General features: G+C 42.9%; 2 protein-coding genes across 4 annotated transcripts; one reads left to right on the top strand and one right to left on the bottom strand.

Moving 5' to 3' along the window:
• Window positions 1–778: 778 nt before the first annotated feature.
• Window positions 779–6,467, top strand: stk25b (serine/threonine kinase 25b). 2 transcript variants are annotated; one of them, XM_085804335.1, is made up of 11 exons: window positions 779–1,212; window positions 2,001–2,231; window positions 2,361–2,417; window positions 2,550–2,658; window positions 3,542–3,699; window positions 4,292–4,477; window positions 4,940–5,085; window positions 5,275–5,380; window positions 5,476–5,547; window positions 5,897–6,033; window positions 6,130–6,467. In XM_085804335.1, the coding sequence occupies exons 1-11, from the start codon at window positions 1,183–1,185 to the stop codon at window positions 6,167–6,169; spliced, it is 1,272 nt and encodes a 423-aa protein (XP_085660461.1). In that variant the 5' UTR covers window positions 779–1,182; the 3' UTR covers window positions 6,170–6,467. The 2 variants fall into 2 exon arrangements, with proteins under 2 accessions (XP_085660461.1, XP_085660460.1); XM_085804334.1 differs by lacking the exon at window positions 779–1,212 and adding an exon at window positions 1,829–1,866 and having other exon boundaries at window positions 1,955–2,231.
• Window positions 6,468–6,965: 498 nt separating this feature from the next.
• On the bottom strand, window positions 6,966–15,987 carry septin2 (septin 2). 2 transcript variants are annotated; one of them, XM_085804332.1, is made up of 13 exons: window positions 15,850–15,987; window positions 14,874–14,915; window positions 13,868–13,982; window positions 11,967–12,053; window positions 11,702–11,825; window positions 11,339–11,473; window positions 11,082–11,199; window positions 10,732–10,833; window positions 10,391–10,536; window positions 10,043–10,165; window positions 8,906–8,966; window positions 8,321–8,399; window positions 6,966–8,196 (listed from the first exon to the last, which is right to left on the bottom strand). In XM_085804332.1, the coding sequence occupies exons 2-12, from the start codon at window positions 14,895–14,897 to the stop codon at window positions 8,331–8,333; spliced, it is 1,104 nt and encodes a 367-aa protein (XP_085660458.1). In that variant the 5' UTR covers window positions 14,898–14,915; window positions 15,850–15,987; the 3' UTR covers window positions 6,966–8,196; window positions 8,321–8,330. The 2 variants fall into 2 exon arrangements, with proteins under 2 accessions (XP_085660458.1, XP_085660459.1); XM_085804333.1 differs by having other exon boundaries at window positions 10,082–10,165.
• Window positions 15,988–18,359: the final 2,372 nt, after the last annotated feature.

Below are 18,359 nucleotides of genomic sequence, written 5' to 3'. Positions count from 1 at the left end.
CCTAAAACAAATAAAGGAGTATGTGTTGTGCTTAATTCTTATAAACCTCAAGAGAGTTGTTCTGTAAAACCAGCTCAGAGGAACTGTGGCTTCATGACCACCGATTAACTCTTTAACAAAGACCACAATTAAGTTTTACATCACTTATGCTGAATTATGAGGAGGCATATGTATACTTGCAGATTTGTATCTGTACTATAAATCTGTGAACTAAAGATACAAAAACCGCAATGGATATGGAAATAAATTCTCATGTACTTAGCTACAGCTACTTAGCCCAGAGGCTGTAGATGGATTCAGTGCACACCTCACCTACTTCACACTGTCTCCCAGATGTTTTGTTTGCCCTTAAAGCAGTTCTTACTGGTTTACAGGGTTGACCAATCTCATATGAGGAAGACTGTGATATGACATAATCACAATTTATTACATAAGAGTCCAAAAATAAACAGTAGCTGTGTGTGCTGCTGATATGCAACTTCACATTTACCAGCTCCCTGTTTCAGTTTTATATTTTAGCACCAACTCACATTGTATTGTACAATATAAACTGAAATGAAACGGATCCTCAAAAGTGAAACTTTAAATGGGTTTGATGTTTTTTTAAATGTGTATTTTTGCTCAAAACCCAGCAGCATCAGCCTCAGCCTCAGTAGGAGCAGTAAACCCACCTTTGGTCCCTCATCAGAGACGTCAGCTCCGCAATACAACTCCCACAATCCCAACGGCCGCCGGAGCAGTGCGCATGCGCCGTCCATCTGGGCCATTATTTTGTCTCCCTCAAGCTTCAAATGAACAACAGGCTAAGCTGCCCCCTTGAAATGAATTAAATATTTATACGCGGAAGGAACATTTTTTCTCTCCGTGTTCATCGCCGCCGACATCCATGGAGCCAGCGGGTCAGTAGCTCGCCGTGTCGCCGGGCTGTGTCGCTCCTCCGTCGGACTCGGAGGCCGAGAAGAGTGCGCCGCCGCGGAGTGACAGCCCCATTAGAGCCAGCCAGCAGCCGCCGCGGACTGGGTGTTTATCTAGTCGGCTAGCCGCACAGCTAGCTGCTTCCTAGACAGCTAGAAGAGGGGAGAAGAAACCCCGACAGGACCGTCTGGTAACTTCAGGGGGGAGTGAGAGAGAGAGAGAGCCGAGGCTTTCTTTCCCTGTGCCGTCGTCCAGCCCGCTGAGGAGATGGCACACCTACGAGACATGCAGAACCAGGTAGAGAAACCCTCTTTTCTCCAACTGTCACCTCCCTTCTCCTTCTCCTTCTCCTTCTCCTGCTTCTGCCCGTACAAGACCAGGCGGACCCCCATGACCGCCACACTCTCCATGAAGAGGTGGGTGGGGGTCTGAGACATCAGTGCCAGCGAAAAACTTCAACATGAAACCATTTATTTTTCCTCTCCTCGCCATTGTCAGCAGCAGCAGCACTGACAAAGCCATCAACGAGCTGACCAAATCATGTCATTAGACATTTTCAAATTGTATTGATGTACACTGCAATGTGTTTTACAAGCCCTCTTCGTTTGAGACCGGCAGCTGTCACATGTCTGGGATACTGAGATGTTGTAAATTGAATGAGTTGTTTAATGTGCCTCCTGCTCAGTCACATCATCACTCATTTCCTGCTGTTATTGGAGACAGAAAGAAAAAAAAAAACACACTAAACTTTCAAGTGTCATGCCTCTTGAATTACATCCTGGCACAAAGTTCAATCTACTGTCCCAAGTAATTATATGGGCTGTGGCTGCAAAAACAAATGTAATTGACACTGATAAGAAAGGTTAACCAGCCTCTGTGTATCTGTGATGAGCAGTGCAGGAAAACAATGCAGTATATAGGTCAGCAGATGGATGTGACCCCCGCTGTCAGGTCAGCTTTAAGGAGTGTTTATATGTGAGAAAAGATTTCTGTGCCTGGCTACAACACACACAGCAGCAGACAAGAAATTATACTATAGACATACACTTAATAACCCGGTGCTCTCTCTGCCGTCCCTGGTCCAGAATACCCGGTTGGACCCCGAGGAGTACTTTACCAAGCAGGAGCGGATCGGGAAGGGTTCCTTCGGAGAGGTCTACAAAGGCATCAACAACCGCACAAAGGAAGTGGTGGCGATTAAAATCATAGACCTGGAGGAGGCGGAGGATGAGATCGAAGACATTCAGCAGGAGATCACAGTGCTGAGCCAGTGTGACAGTCCTTTTGTTACCAAGTATTACGGATCATACCTGAAGGTGAGAGTAGCACAAACACAGCGGAGCGACGCATTTTCCCCACGTTATCTCAGTTAATAACACAAAGATGCGGTTTTTAAATCCTTATTTTGAAAAGTCTTTCATGAAGTTATTTCCTCTCCCTCTCAGGGGACCAAGCTGTGGATTATCATGGAGTATTTAGGCGGAGGATCTGCTCTGGATCTGGTAAGAAGGGGGTCTATTTTTATGCTGCTTACTAAGTTTTTCTACAAGTCTTACAAAATGGTTCCTCTTTGGGACTTCTTCTCCCAACATCCACCCTGCTCTGATTTCTCTTTTGTACCTTCGACACCATAGCTCCGTCCTGGGCCTCTTGAAGAGACTTACATTGCTACTATATTAAGGGAAATACTAAAGGGGCTCGAGTACCTGCACTCTGAGAGGAAGATTCACAGAGATATCAAAGGTAATGCTTTTCTTATATGTGATGTGCCTCCTCTTTTTCATTTAAAACATGTTCATATCATTTTTACGGAGCGGTGTAGGGAGTAAACAGACCCTTCATCAACTTATAAATGCTGTGATTCAGCAGCATCCCATGTCAGGAAGTAAATGCTGCAACTGAGCGAGACACTGAGCAGTGATGACAGAGCTGCTGAGTAATATTCAGCCTCCCTAAGCAGATGCTGGACAGAATTACTCCACACATTGAACACGGTGTGAGAGCTTGAAATGTCACAACAGACTGAAGGTGTTGAATGTAGGTGTGTGTGTGTGTAGGGGCGGGGGTTGTCGGGGGGGTTGGCCCTCTGCTCATCACAGAAATATAATCATTTCTAATATAGCAGCTGGTAAAGATGGCAGATAAAGATAGATCCAAACTGGGTTAACTGCTCATGGATTTATTATCCACTCAGGCTGGATTCTTGTGTTTGGACTCTGCTGCTGCCAAAAGCACTGAACATCTCCTGATGTCTGAAGCTGTGTGCGGTTCCCACAGTGAAACTGGAGAAGGGACCAGTCTGAACTACCCTTTGCCCATCTGTTCATCCATCTGGTGCATGTAATATACTGAAAAGCTGCTGATACATTTTGAGAAAACTTCACGTACTGACATCGTAACTAGTTGTCACTTGATCGGTCTTAACGAGTTGCAACAGCACTGCATCGTTATTTATGATCCCAAAATGAGCCTGCATCATTTACAGGAGGATGCCAATGTTTATTTGATGCCTCGTGTTTAGCTCGTCATGTCAAACAGAAACAGGATGTCATTAATAGATAGAGATAACAAACCCTTATCGATTATTTGTATTGCTTGACTGTCTTCTTCCGTCTCTCCCTCGTAGCTGCCAATGTGCTCTTGTCGGAGCAGGGCGATGTGAAGCTGGCGGATTTCGGGGTGGCAGGACAGCTGACAGACACCCAGATAAAGAGGAACACGTTTGTCGGCACTCCCTTCTGGATGGCTCCAGAGGTTATCAAACAGTCAGCTTACGACTTCAAGGTGAGGACGGGGGATAACCTGTATTTCTGTTAATCTAGTGAGATATTATTTTTGCTTTTCTTTTGCTTTTCTCGCTCTTCTTTCTTTGGGTATCTGGAGGTTTTGCTCCAACAGTATTTCATTTTCAATACAATACAAAACAAGTGTTTTTTTTGTTTAATTTAAATGCACAATGACAATAAAGATCTTAATCTTAACTGCTCTGAGTGAACACTGTTTAGGTTTGTTTGCTTGTTACATTTCTCACTTTTTATTATTTATTTTTTTTAGTAGTAATAGTGCTTTATTCACACACACACACACACACACACACACAAAATTATAATTTATTTGCTAGCTAGATCATATTGTGGCCAGTTTTAGGCATGTGAATTGGCCTCCTGAGGAAGCTACCTAAAACTTATAGTTGGAGCTTGTTGGGTGAAGAGATGTTAAGTTCATGAGATGTTAAGCTGTTTTTACTGGAGGAAAATATTATTTTTTAAAAAATACATCAACATCATTTTAGGCAGAGTACTACATTTGTTTAAATTCCTTTCTAGTGTCTGTGCAGTCAACACATCTTACTCACACCTTACTTTCTCCTGGTCAGGCTGACATCTGGTCCTTGGGCATCACTGCCATTGAGCTTGCTAAAGGAGAACCTCCCAACTCCGATCTACACCCCATGAGGGTCCTGTTCCTCATCCCCAAAAACACTCCTCCTACCCTGGAGGGGCCCTACAGCAAACCATTCAAAGAGTTTGTGGAGGCTTGTCTAAATAAAGACCCTCGTTTTGTAAGTAAAACACCTGCGTCCATCTGCACTGTAGCACAACTAAGGTGGGATCAGACATGATTGTGTATTTATTTGTGTCCAGGGACAAATAAGATTAGAAAATTGGAAATTAATTCCAGATCCAGACTCCTGCTCTGAGTGTAAGACTTCATTCACGCCTTTTGTCCCAGCACATTGTTTTGAGTTTGGATTAGCTTGACCTATCCTTAATAGGAACTGGTATTTGTTTTTGCGGTTTCTCAAATATCCAGACATGATCCACATCACATTTTTGGACCAGAAAGGTGCCAAACACAATGTTAAAATCTAAGCGTGGTAGTAGACTGCTTACTGAAGTTTTTTTAAAAGATGTTTTAAAATAACAACTGATCCCAGATTCACACAAACAAACCTACAGAGGACTCTCTGGTCGCTGAATCATGATGTTCATGCTGCTCCTGCCTCTGTTCTCCCACCGCGCAGAGGCCGACCGCCAAAGAGCTTCTGAAGCACAAGTTCATCACACGTTACACCAAGAAGACGGCCTATCTGACAGAGCTGATCGATCGCTACCGACGCTGGAAGTCAGAGGGCCACGGGGAGGAATCCAGCTCCGACGACTCGGATATGTGAGTCTCAGGAATAAGCGTCTTCTCCAAGTGTCTGTTCAGAGACATCTCATCAAATTGGTGACACCGAACAGACCGAATACAAACATTATTTTCCCAGAAAGAGAGATTTACAGCCCTATTCTGATTTTTGAATATTTTTGTCTGTCTCCTTTTAAATGCACTCAACCCTACCCCCATGTCTTTTAGGGATGCCGATGGTGACGTGGATACTTGTCCCATGTGGACCTTCCCCACAGTCAGACCCAACTCTATGAACAAGTTACAGAAGGGCTACACACACACAGATACAGAGGTAAGACACACACACAGAACACACACAGACTTAAACAGAGTCAGATCTCTTGTTTTTCATAACACCCTTTTTTTTTTCCCCCTGCGTCTTTGCAGTCAGGAGATTCGGTGAAAAGACAACCCAAGTCACAGTGCTTGTCTGCTTTGGTAACACCCATCTTCAGAGAGGTAGGTGTTAGTTTTTTGGAAGTGGAAATAACAGGACTGTAATTGATGCTTTTGATTGTACCCCTGTTTTAGATAAAAGGCAAAAACACCTTCAATCTTTAAGCCATCAACACTTCACTTCATTTCCTCCTGGTACATTAACTACCGTACATTGATACCATTACAAGTCTGGGCCGCAGCACTGACATGATCTACACTGCCATTTGCTGCCAGTGCAGGTTTTCTTAAGCCCCACCGTGACTTCAATGTTTCTCTTTGCAAAACTGTAAAACTTCGATTTATGATACAAATTTTAAAAGCACGTCTCAGTAAGAAGCTGAAAAATCCTCTGATTTCTGTTCACCACCAGTTGAAGGAGAAGCGGCGGGCGAGTGGCGGAGGCGTCGGAGCCATCGAGGAGCTGGAGAACGCCTTCAACCTGGCCGAGGAGTCCTGTCCAGGCATCTCCGACCGCCTCGTCACACACATGATGGAGAGAGTGTGCAGGTGATTTACCAACCTTCAGCTTTGCATGAAACACTATTTAACAGAAAATATGTGTTTGTTTTTATTCTGATCCACTGCTTCATGTCGTCTCTGCAGGTTTTCTTTAAATGGTAACACCACCCCGTCTTCGCGGTGAAACCCCAGCTGGATGTAACTTAATCCTGCCCCCACCCCCTTTTTCTGTCTCCCAGACCCACCCAACATCTCAGATAAGGACCACAGAAGAACTCCCCCCTGCCCCCTCCACCCCGTACCTGTTCACCCCTCCCAGTCCTGTCCCAGAAGAGATCTTTTAATTAGTTATAATTAAATATTTTTACAGTTTTTCTTTAAGAGCGGAGAGTATTTAAGACAAAAAAAGCCATGACATTTAGAGCGTTGTGTATACCTGTTAGAATGAAAAGGAAAAACTATAATAAAGACTATGGAAAATGTCTCATTGTCTTTAGTGTATTGTTTGAAACATTATAACTGCACAATATATTTAAATGTAAAATGTATTGGCCAGTAGTGGAGCATTTATCCATATACCTATAGAAATCATTCAACAATTAACGGTAATATTTATATACATTAACATGTCTAGATGGGTTTTCTTCCTGATTGTCAGTACCATGTAATTACTATTTTACATTTATTCTTTTTAAAGAACAGGGGCGGCTCTAGGTTTAGGTTAATTAACCTCTCCATACATGTAATTAGCGACACACTGTTAAAGTCAGGGTCGGTTCACGGTTGTTTTGTCTGACAGAGGCAATTAATCTCAGTGAAATAAAACACACACACACACACACACTGAGCATCAGCTGATCTAAGCTAAGCAGAGTGAGGTAAGGGTAATTTTATTATAGAATGAATCTTATATTGACTTGTCAGTTAATAATCAGTTATCTGAATCTGTTTCTACTGAGAAATGAAATCAAGACTTCACAACAAAAGAGATTGTTAAAGTTTAATAAAACCTTTATTACAATATATGTATCAAGAACAATATTTGGTACTTTAATATTGGATAAAAACAGCACAAAGAGGAATGTCAAGAACTCACATCTTGGCTGGTGAGGGAAATGTTGGCTACAATGACCTCATTGGGTCACCTTCAACCTCTGCGGTCATGGAAACCACAAAGTACTCAGCAGTCGGGACATAAAGGTTTATACCTCTTCTTGTCTTCTGAAACACAAAATATCAACGCCCCCCTGGCACATGACTTCACTTTACAATATTGAGGAGGCATGAAGTGAATACATCTAATTGAAAGATGCGTCAAAGCACCAAACAGAGGTGTGTCACAGTTTTGGAAAAAAAACAACAACAAAAAAACACCTCCTTTGTCCGTCCTTCATATGTCAGGTGTGCAGGAAGACTGGAAGAGGTCCAGGGTCACAGTTTATTTTAATTCATATCAAACTCAAAATGAGCTTTTACAACACTTGAATACAGATGAAGTTGGCGACACTGATCTGAGAACGGCACTGATGGGGATGAAGATTTTGGACAGGACAGGGAAAGAACTGATCCCAACACAGCACTCGGGAATAATTCACCTGAATTTTTACCAGACTGGAGGAGAGGTGGGGCCGAGAGCTGCATGCATGAGTATATGAGTGGTTTACTGAGCAGGGTGAGCCCTATATGATTGGGAGCTTATGTGTGAATGTTAAGTTATGCTTTTCACTTGACAAAAATAGTATTGAGACAGTGGCATAAAAAGCTGTTTCTGCTACAAGTTTTCACCAGAATTAACTCTCCCAATGAAGCTCCTTCACAGAGCTGATGTTACCACGTGCTTTGTGCGATGGTTTGGGACAAAAAGCGCTAAACTGAAGCACCAATACTTTGGTTTTATCAATAGCAAAAAAAGTAACAGAACATCCCAATAGGTTTGCATTAAAAAAATCACCATTTTAAAGATGGGTCACATGACTTCATTTGAGTAACTGGCAAATGTTTACTAAAAAGAAACAAAAAGAAGAAATAGAACCGTGTGTAAATATATAAACATAACACTGTCTGAATATATTTTACTGTATGTATAAAAAAAAAAATGACTCCAGATCCCACGTGGGACTGAATGAAGATAGTGGCAAGCAGTACGAGTCAATAAGCTTTTCTGCTATCATCCCAGTTTCTCTGGTCAATGCTGAGCAGTGGCTCAAAAACCTAACATGGGAATGAAAGAGAAGAAAGATGAGTAACAGAACAAGTCATATTTAGATATCTAAGTTTCACACAGGAAATGAATGGAGATCAGTTTAATATGTGTCCATGTGGGTTTTGGACCTACCGCAGAGTCTTCACTCATCATCTCCCTGCTTCTGCATCTGGGCCTGCATCTTGGCAATCATCTCCTGCATTCGTCTCAACTGTCGGCACACAAAGTCAACGTCAGGATGTTTGACGGAGAAACAACAAGTGCACTTTAAACAAGAACAAAGCATTCATGTAGCCTGCTGGGAGATTTGTTTATGTGTAGGTGCTTTCTTTTATCCGTCAGTCCAACTCAGTGCATTATCTTTAATATCTGTCTGCCAGTTATAAATCATTGATTAGAGACAACTGCGCCCACATTGTTTGGGTGAAAAAACATCTGTGAATCTGAATTATTGAGCAGTTTAACAAATGTATTCTGAGTGACAAAACCTAAATTATAAATGTTTGATTTTAGCCAGCAGTTAGCTTAGCATAAAGACTGAAAACAGGGGGAAACCGTTAGCCTGACCTTCTAGAGTAGTATTCATCTCTCAGCTACCACTAACCATGAATGCAAATGATTGTTATTTACTCAAAATCAAAACCGTTATTTTGGGATATCTGGAAAACTACAAGGATGATCCATGAAATCTTAATTTTGATGACACCAATATCCCACCTCAGCCTCCTTCTCCTGCAGGATCATATCCTTGTCCATTTCCTCCGGCTCCGGTCCTTTTCTGTGTTGATGATACAGGTACAGTTACTCTCCATGTCATTGTGCATTGTAATATTTCTGTAGAATATTTGCAAGTTAACAACTGAATCATTGGGTATAAGTTAAATGCACAGTGAAAGCGGTTATAAATGTAGAATAAGATTGTGTGATGGGTTAACAAAGCATTATAATCACAGTCAGCAGATCAGTGTGTGTGTGTGTGTGTGTGTGTGTGCAAGCCAGTGAGAGTGCATGTTGTAGCATTTTGAGTAACATTAGGAAAACATGACAAAAGCCACATTGAGAAAGTGAAAAGGGGTCAGTGGGTTAGTGGAGTTTGTCTTTGCAGGAAGAAACAAAAAGCTCACTAGAGAAAGTGGGCGTCTACGACAATTCACTACACAGAGATGAAAGCAGGAAGATTCAAGAGGGAAGCAGCGAGTGCGAGAGTCAGGGGAAGAGCATTACCTCCCCCAGATGAATATAAATCTGTACCTCCAACAGTCCACTCATGGGATTGGACAAATCAAGACCAGACAGCCACCACTGGACAGATGGCGAGGCAACATGATGACAGTAAAACCACTCCCTTATCCTGGGCTGGCTTTAGGGGAAAGTCTAAAAGAGTCTTTGTGGTCTACACTGAGGGTTAAATGATGATGTGTCCACACTATGTTAAATGACACACAGTAATCCTGTTTACTACTTCTACGTATCCTCAAACACTACACATGCCATGTAGCTACCCGCTTACCTTGTAAAACCACAACCCACTACAGCCCACAACATTAGCTTCACTTCCACTTCCACACCACGGCCTAACTGGTGGAGTTCACATGCACAATGATGAGTTAGAGCTACTAAACTACAGAACCAGGACTAGTTGAAATGAATGACTGCAGAACACATCGTATGGTGATAACTCATTAATGATCCTCCTTGGTTAATGTCTCTGGGGTGTGTGCATGTGTCTGACAATGGCATTTCTCTGTGTGTCCAACATTTCTGTATTTCACATGTCTGACTTCTTATCAGAGGTCTGCTTGTTTGAGGTGGGGGGGAGGTGCAGAGAAAGCAAGCTGACAGACAAGTACGTACGCAGGAGACAGAGGCAGAACATAACCATGGGAGGACAACCTGCCACCCCGCTTGAGGCGGTCCGAGCGGAAGTTCTCATAGTGCAGGTCCTGGGTCACTTCCTGTAGGTCCTGCATGTGGGTTCTGGGGGGGGGTTGAGGAAAAGTCAGTGAGTAATAAATACTTTTGCACAGATATTGACATGTTTTAAAAATCGTACTGGCTACAGGCATCCTGGAAAACAATCTCAACAAACGAGCTGTTACTTTTCATCCAGTCATTTCAGTCCAGCAGCTTATTCAAAGTCACTTTCCTCCTATCGTTACAGTATTTAAAGTTATAGCTCCCTGCAGCTCCTCAACCACTCACATCAGCATGGTGCGCAGCTTGAGGAAGTCGTTGTGCTCTGGGTTCTCCACCTCCACCACTCCCCAGGGGTACAGGCGGCCCCTCACCTTCTTCCCCTTGGCCTCGATCTGCTGGTTGGATCCTACCACTGCAAATGGGATGCTGGCCTGGAGAGGAGAAGTATGATAAATACTTTATTGTTGGTTGTTCTCATGGTTCAGCCGCCCACACAAAGAATTATGACACTTGAATAAATCACTCGACCAGTGGTAGTTAATTAGCGGAGTGCTACTGGAGGATGCAGAGCGGGAAGATCATTTATATTCGGGGACACAGAGCTGCGCAGGGAACAGAGAGGTTACCTTGAGGATCCTGGTTTGCTCTTTGAAGTCCTCGTCCTCATCTGACTCAGCATCAGGGAGGTGGTAGATCTTAATCCCATGTTCATCGATCTCATCCAGGATCTTAGAAGGAAAACAGAGAGAAAACACAGGTCATTATCAGGTTTATGGACAAATGACAACCTACTGTTTTCGGATCAGTGAGGACTAATACTATGGAAGCTATTCAGCTAACGCGAATCATTCCTGACACTTTGCGTACCAGTGCAGTTGCAACCAAAGTATCACTACAGCAGTGAGCACATGACAGCTACTGTTCATCTCAGGGACTGGAAACTCCCGTCAACAATGGACAACTCTGTTGTTCTCACCCGGCGCTTGAGCCTCTCCCTCTCTCTGAGGGTGAGAGTGTCCGCCTTGGCGATGACAGGAACCACGTTAACCTTATTGTGAATGGCCTTCATGAACTGGACGTCCAGGGGTTTCAGGCTGGTCAGACAGGAAACACACGGACACACGGTCAAACAGAGACAAAGAAGGACTCAAGTGAATTTACTGAAACAGAAAGTGAAGAAAGTCTAACTTGGTGTATTATTAACTGGAGTGTGTTCAGTATTAAAGGACTTACCCGTGGCCAAGGGGGGAGATGAAGTAGAAGCAGCAGTGAACTCTATTGTCAACAATGTGTCTACGATTTAGACCGCTCTCGTCGTGGAGGTAGCGCTCAAACTGGTCGTCGATGTAGCTGATAATCGTGCTGAAACTGGATGAGAGTAAAGATCAAATTAAACACCCACTCTGTAAATAATCAACTCCAAAAGCCTGGATGAAAACTAAACTCCTTGTGATGATTGTGAATGATTCAGCTTATTTTTGACTGTCACGGATTAGTGGCTCGTTGCTGTTCTAGATCACAGGACTGACGGTGGGTAATTTAAATCTAAAAATACTTCATCTACTAATCAGCATAAGCTCTAAAAAGATCTCTCACCAGTCCTGACTGTTGATGGCGTCTCCGTATCCTGGAGTGTCTACCACGGTGAGACGGAGCTTCACCCCTCGCTCCTCAATTTCTACTGTCGACGCCTCGATCTGAACCGTCCTTTCTATCTTTTCTATAGGAAGAAAAACACACAGGAAAATAAGGTGACGGTTTTTTGTCTATTTTGTGTTTTACAACAGGTGATTTACAAACAACATAACACAATATGGACCTGTCGTTCATGTATTATACAGTATACCAGTGTGTGTTTTACCTGCTGCTCCAGGTATGACTCTCTCAGGGTACAGGTCAGTGAGGAAGAGGCTGTTGATCAGGGTGGATTTCCCAAGTCCAGATTCCCCTTAAGACAGAGGAAAATAAAACAGCATACACTAAACATCATGTGAAAAATCTGAATGACAACAAGAAAGAATCACAAAGAGCATTTCAGGACTTTCAATTGAAAAAAAAGGAGGGGGGCAGGACCATGTCGGTGTGCTGCAGGAAACAGACTTCTGTCTATGACGCACACCAGGCCTCACACAATACGGAAATACGCGTCAGCATGACACTGAATTTGACTTTGTGAATCTTTTCAAGATATGTCAGGTGGCTGACTAAACAACCCTTGCACCTGAGGAAACGGTGCAAGGTTTCCAAATCAGTCAGCAGCAGCGAGAGGCAAGAGGAAGACAGCTTGACAGTTTCACTCCTGAGACCTAAGAACATGAATATCCTTCTCTGGCTTGACCTCATCTCGACACAGGAATCTGCAGAGAACCAAAGAAACTGTAGACTGACAACTTTAAAGACCGATTTCATTGAACGTCTTTGCAGATAATGTGAATGAGCGAACTAAATCCTGAGTGACCTAGCCTTTTGAACTGGCTGAACCCAAAGCACAAATAGAAAGTCAAAAATGAAAACAGAAACAAATGCAATAAAAACATCACAGCTTAAGTGATTAAGTTTTAAATTAATGCAAATGGCCTGATTCCCAGACTCGTCTCGGAGCCAAAAGTGGCTTTAGTCTCATGATACTGCAGATGCATGGAACATTGTTTTAGTCCCGCAATACGACCGACGTCTGTCTGCGAAAGTAATAAAACTACAGCAGCATTTTAGCTTAAGCAACAGCAGTGAACTAGACTAAAGGAAGGAAATGTAAGAAACTGCTCCTTAGTCTCCTGAACACATTACAGATTCTTCTGATACATAATCAACTCAGAGGTTGTATGTTTTCCTTAGGAATGCTGCTACTCTGGTTCCCACCAGAGCTGTGACAAAAGATTTACAGAAGTTTTTACTCCATCCACACTGGCACTTTGCCAGAGTGGATGGAAAATCAAAGTTGACACATATAATGTACAGCAGAAGCAGCTGGAGGAGGGATCCAGAGGAAAATGAACTGTTCCTGAGGTAACAGCTGGAGTGGGTGGGTGGGGCTAAAAATAGAAGGGCAATGAGTTGAAATGTTCATTAAGTATTTGTGGGGGAGACACGCAGCCATGTCGATAATATACGGGTAAACACTGATTTATTTAGGAGTCGCGGCCACACAGAAGGTTAAACAGGCGCTCAGTGAGTGTTCCTGCATTAGTGGGACCGGCCGGCCTTGTCCACTGTATGAATCAGTCCCTCGAGGCCCACGGGCTACATTCCTCTCTGGTTTATTTTAAAGCAAAAGGATGAGCAGCAGTGTTCAGGGGGAGCTCTTACCCTCCCCCCTTATCAACAAGCACAGAGGTTCACACAGTCACAGCGCTCCTATCCAGCAGTTTACACTGATGCTGCTGACGGCGCCAGCTGAGCAACTACACTAGTGTGACATCTGCCATTTTATACTGACCAAAAAAAACGCCTTGTTGCACACTGAGGCTGCCTCAAACACTCAACATCCAGCTACAGAGGTGAAACTGTAAGACTGTCATGTAGAGGGATCGTTTTGAAAAGGAGACACCGACAACTAAGTATTGTGCACCGTATACTCATCCCAATCACATATTTAAATGAGCCCAAAACAAAAAAGCATTCCTTAAACGTCCATGTTTGTTCAACATGTCGAGCTTAAAACCTGCGATCACTTAGATACACTATCATCTTCCAAACCAAATAAAACCAGAGCCACACAACATCAAGAGGAGACAAAATCAGAAGCAGCAACGGCACACTCACCTACTACCATCAATGTAAACTCAAATCCTTTTTTTACTGACTTGCGATGAACCTGATTGGGCAGGTTGGCGAATCCAACGTACCCCGGGGTCTCAGGGTTGGTGAACTGGCCCTGCTGTTGGACCAAAAGGAGAGGACAGAGACATAATCACAGTTATTATGTTTGATGACGTGAAAACCTTCAGATGAAAGAGCAGCGTTGCACAAAGTTATGAACTCAGATTCACACAGCTGTTGCATGATGTATCCAAGTCAGTAACTACTTATAGCTGCTGGAGTAGGAGTCACTGTGGAGACATCTGTTCGTGTACAAACAGGGTCTTTAGGGAGGGTAACAGTGACCTCTCTGCCCCACCATGCCGGTGTTTATGGCTCCTTTCTACACAAAGCGACTCAATAGCCCCTGTGGTGCTGCTACACACTGACAAATTCAAATACAAAGGTAACTGTGCTTTATTTAGTAAGTGGTTTTTTTTTTAGGGACACACAGTCATGCAGTATTTATAAAACCTTTCTTTCCCCAAGCTTTCAGCAAAGGTCATCACTGATAAGACTAATAAGCAGTGTGCTGAGCTCCTGTGCTGCCTTCGGGCGGTTCAGTTCACGGCAAGCCACATCAGTGAGTCATGTGAATAGTGAGCAGCACGCAGTGGGCAACTGCCTGAGTGACCTAGTGTTCAACAAGTAAATAATGTCAGTGTTTTTAAAACAACAACACACTGCAGAAAGTAATGTGCGAAAAGTGGAAAAGTAACAATGTGTCTTACTGAGAAGAAATCCTGAAAATGAATCAGAAGAGAACAGCAGACTTATTGTTCACATTTTTATCAAATACACAACATCTAACTGGACTATAATCTTGACTCAAAGAGAGACTTTGTTGACATGCAGTTTTACATCCTCTTATTAAACAGGTTCAACTGAGAGCCAGAAGGAGGAACTCCCAGTTTTACTCTGCTCTGTACCAGTTCAGATGGAGTATACGGTTTTGATTTTGAACACTCACCTTCATCTTGTCGGCCTGAGACATGTTTACTCCTTGTTAAACCTGAAAACAAAGACACACTGTATCACACACTGAGAAAACATGCAACAACAACTGGCAATGAAACTCAGTTCAGCTCCAGCTCTGAGCCTGTGTGAAGCTCTTCTCTGAAATGGAGATAATGAATGCAGTTAGGCCTCAGTGTGTGAGAGACAGGAAGTCTGGTTTGTGAGTGTGCTGTGTCTCACCACAAAAAAAAAAAAAACTTTACCATCTCCTTTTCCTGCTAGCTGCATTACAGCTGCGTCCCACTACAATACTATGATCTGAGGATAAGCGATTAAGCCATGTTTATGCTATTAATCCCAACGGATTAACAACTGGTGTCATATGTTTACTACTTTGTAGCTAGTTGTTGTGTTTTGTTTTTCCGTGTCTTTTATTCAAAGACCCTGACTGAGCTGAAACTGTGTGAAACACACCCACAGAGTCAGACTCACTGTACCAGACTAAGTTATTTCATACGGGCTCATTAGACACATGCAAGTATCCAGGTCAGTTCACAAGCTCGTTTGAGTCGATTCTAGAAGCCTTACAGACCCACATCAACCACAGAAAAGTCTGACGCCAACAACAAAACTAATTCGTTAATCGCTCGCCCACTTAAAAGGAAATTAGCCGATAATTAGCCACGGCTAGTTCTGTAATGGTGCAATGGGTGTGAATGGGCTGATGCTGACATCTGCCGTGGAATAAAAAACAACCCACAGTAATTTGTTGGGTGTTTTTGTTTGAGGTAAAAGTGGTGAAAACGAGTCCAACACGAAGCTACTGAGCAGCAGCAGCAGCAGCAGCGTTACCCGCCGAGGAGCAGGATGTTCACTCGGCTAATGTGAGTTAGCTCCTCCGACCGACTGGGACCCACAGACACACGGCGGCGTCGAGATATAACTCGGTGATGAGCAGCGAGAGGAAGTAGAGGAGGGGTCGGTGTTACCTGGTGGTCTTCAGCGGTCAGAGAGGTACCGACAGACTGGACCGGCGGTGGGCAGCAGCAGCAGCAGCAGTGGAATCGGACTCAGACTTGGCGGACACCTCGGATTCTTCAGATTCCGCTGCAGCAGCTTCCGTTAGCTCCGTCACGGACCACAATGCACCGGGCGGGAGGGGCGGCAGGGGCAGCAGCAGCAGCGGCGGCCGCCGGCTGCTGGGCTCGACCCCGTCACACTGCAGCCCGCTCACACACATCATATTAACAATATAAACTAATAATTAATACACATGATTATCATTAATATTGCCATAGTAACAGAGGGTTTGTATATGGGACAGGAATGGGGGCAGTGTGTGCTGTATGTATGTAGGCTACACCAGTGGTGCTCAAAGTGGGTGGGCGGGGTCAAGGGGGTCCCCAAACTTTTTCTCAAATTTTTACCACATTTTTTCCCAGAAATTCTCTTGAAATTTTTCCAAAAATTCATGCCATTGGCAGTAATTTGAACGTACATTGATTTAAAAAAGCAACATTATTCAGTCTCAGGACAAATATTTGTGTATTTCTGGTGTTTGTTTTTAAATTTTGTCGGGTCCATTGTCTAATTTGTGTCAGTTTAGGGGTCTATAATGTAAAAAAAAAAGAAATTGAGAACCACTAGGCTACACTACCAGTCAAAAGTTTGGACACGCCTTCTCATTCAATTGGTCTTTCTTTACTTGTATTAACCTGTTTTCTACATTACTGATTAATGCTTGAGACATGATGTGCAGCTCTACTGCTCCTTCAAGCAGAATGAGCTACACAAACTAGATAATTTAACTGCCTGTCTGACGGCCATCAAAAAATGGCTAAATGACAATCTTCTTCAACTAAATTCTGCCAAAACTGAAACACTGATTATTGCCCCAGATAGTGCCATCCCCCCCATAAAGCAGCACCTAGGTCAGCTAGGTCTTTCTGTCCAACCAAGTATACGCAACCTAGGCGTTGTTTTTGACAAGGACATGTCCCTGGACCACCACTGTAAACAGTTGGTGAAAAATTGTTTCTATCACTTGCGTAATATAGCGAAACTGAGGTCCATGATTTCAAGACCCGAATTGGAGATGATAATTCATGCTTTTATTTCATCGCGCATTGACTATTGTAATGCTCTTTTTATGTGTTTTAACAAAAAGGCTGTAAATCGCCTTCAAACCGTGCAGAACGCAGCTGCAAGGCTCATAACTGGATCTAAGAAAAGGGATCATATCACCCCAATTTTATATTCCTTACATTGGTTACCAGTAAATTTTAGGATTCATTTTAAGATTTTAGTACTTGTTTTTAGAGCCCTCCATGAACAAGCTCCCTCGTACATCACTGAGCTGCTGAGACCCTATTCCCCCTTACGTTCACTAAGGTCATCAGACCAGAAACTCTTGATGGTCCCCCGCACCCGTTTTAAAACACGAGGTGACTGCTCTTTCCAGGCCTGTGCCCCTCGCCTTTGGAATGCTCTACCATTCACCTTACGCAGTATAGAGTCCACTGAAGGTTTTAAGAAAGAACTTAAAACCTATCTTTTTAGACAGGCTTTCAACCGATGTTGACGTTGTGGGGCCTCTGTAAAGTTTTCCTGAAATTGTGCTGTTATGTATTTTTTGTTGTGATCTCTGTACTGTATTTTATTGCATTTTACCCTTGTTGTAAAGCACTTTGTGATTTCATCTATGAAAAGTGCTATATAAATTACATTTACTTACTTACTTACTTACTAGACATCAATTATGAAGGAACATTAGTGGACACAAAAGTGTTAATTAAAACAATTGTGTTATTATATCAGTCACCTTGCCTAAATCAAAGTCCTTCTAGGAACGTCTCTGCCTAAACCCAACGGAGGTGGTTTTGGGATGAGAGTGAGTGAAGGTAAAACAGCCAACTAGTGCTCAGCCCCTCTATGAACTCCTTCAAGACTGTAGGAAACTGTTCCAGGTGACAACCTCGTGAAGCTGATGACTGAACCAAAAGTGTGCAAAAAGCTGTCATCAAAGCAAAAGGTGGCTACTTTTAAAAATCTGATATATAAAACATATTCTGCTTTATTTAACAATTTACTTTATAACTCTATAGCCTATGTGTTCCTTCATAGTTTTGATGTTTGAATCTATGTAGAAAGGAATAAAAATCAAGAAAAAACTTTGAATGAGTAGTGTAGTTGATTGGTAGTGTAGACAAGGAGGGCCTTCAAACAAACCCAAAAGTTAGTTCTCATTCACAGTCTGGTAATTTGACACTGGATGGCCTGACCATTACTATAACATATAGATATTAGTGTTGGCTGAGAGAATAGGTTAACCTCAAACAGTATTTGTCAATGATTTTACATTTCATTTGTAATGTTTTATACTAGCTACATGTGATGTGTGGTAACAGTCTAGTTTAATTAAAAGCAAATTAACATTAAATTGTTGCAAATAAAAAATGAATAAACTTATGACAGACAGAAATACAGATGTGCAGATCTT

This window comes from Trachurus japonicus, chromosome 17, assembly GCF_045865225.1.
Source record: "Trachurus japonicus isolate A0001 chromosome 17, Traja_1.0".
In the NCBI taxonomy this organism is placed as follows: domain Eukaryota; kingdom Metazoa; phylum Chordata; class Actinopteri; order Carangiformes; family Carangidae; genus Trachurus; species Trachurus japonicus.
Note: the sequence above shows the minus strand (reverse complement) of the source record. Positions and strands in the feature narration are given on the sequence as shown.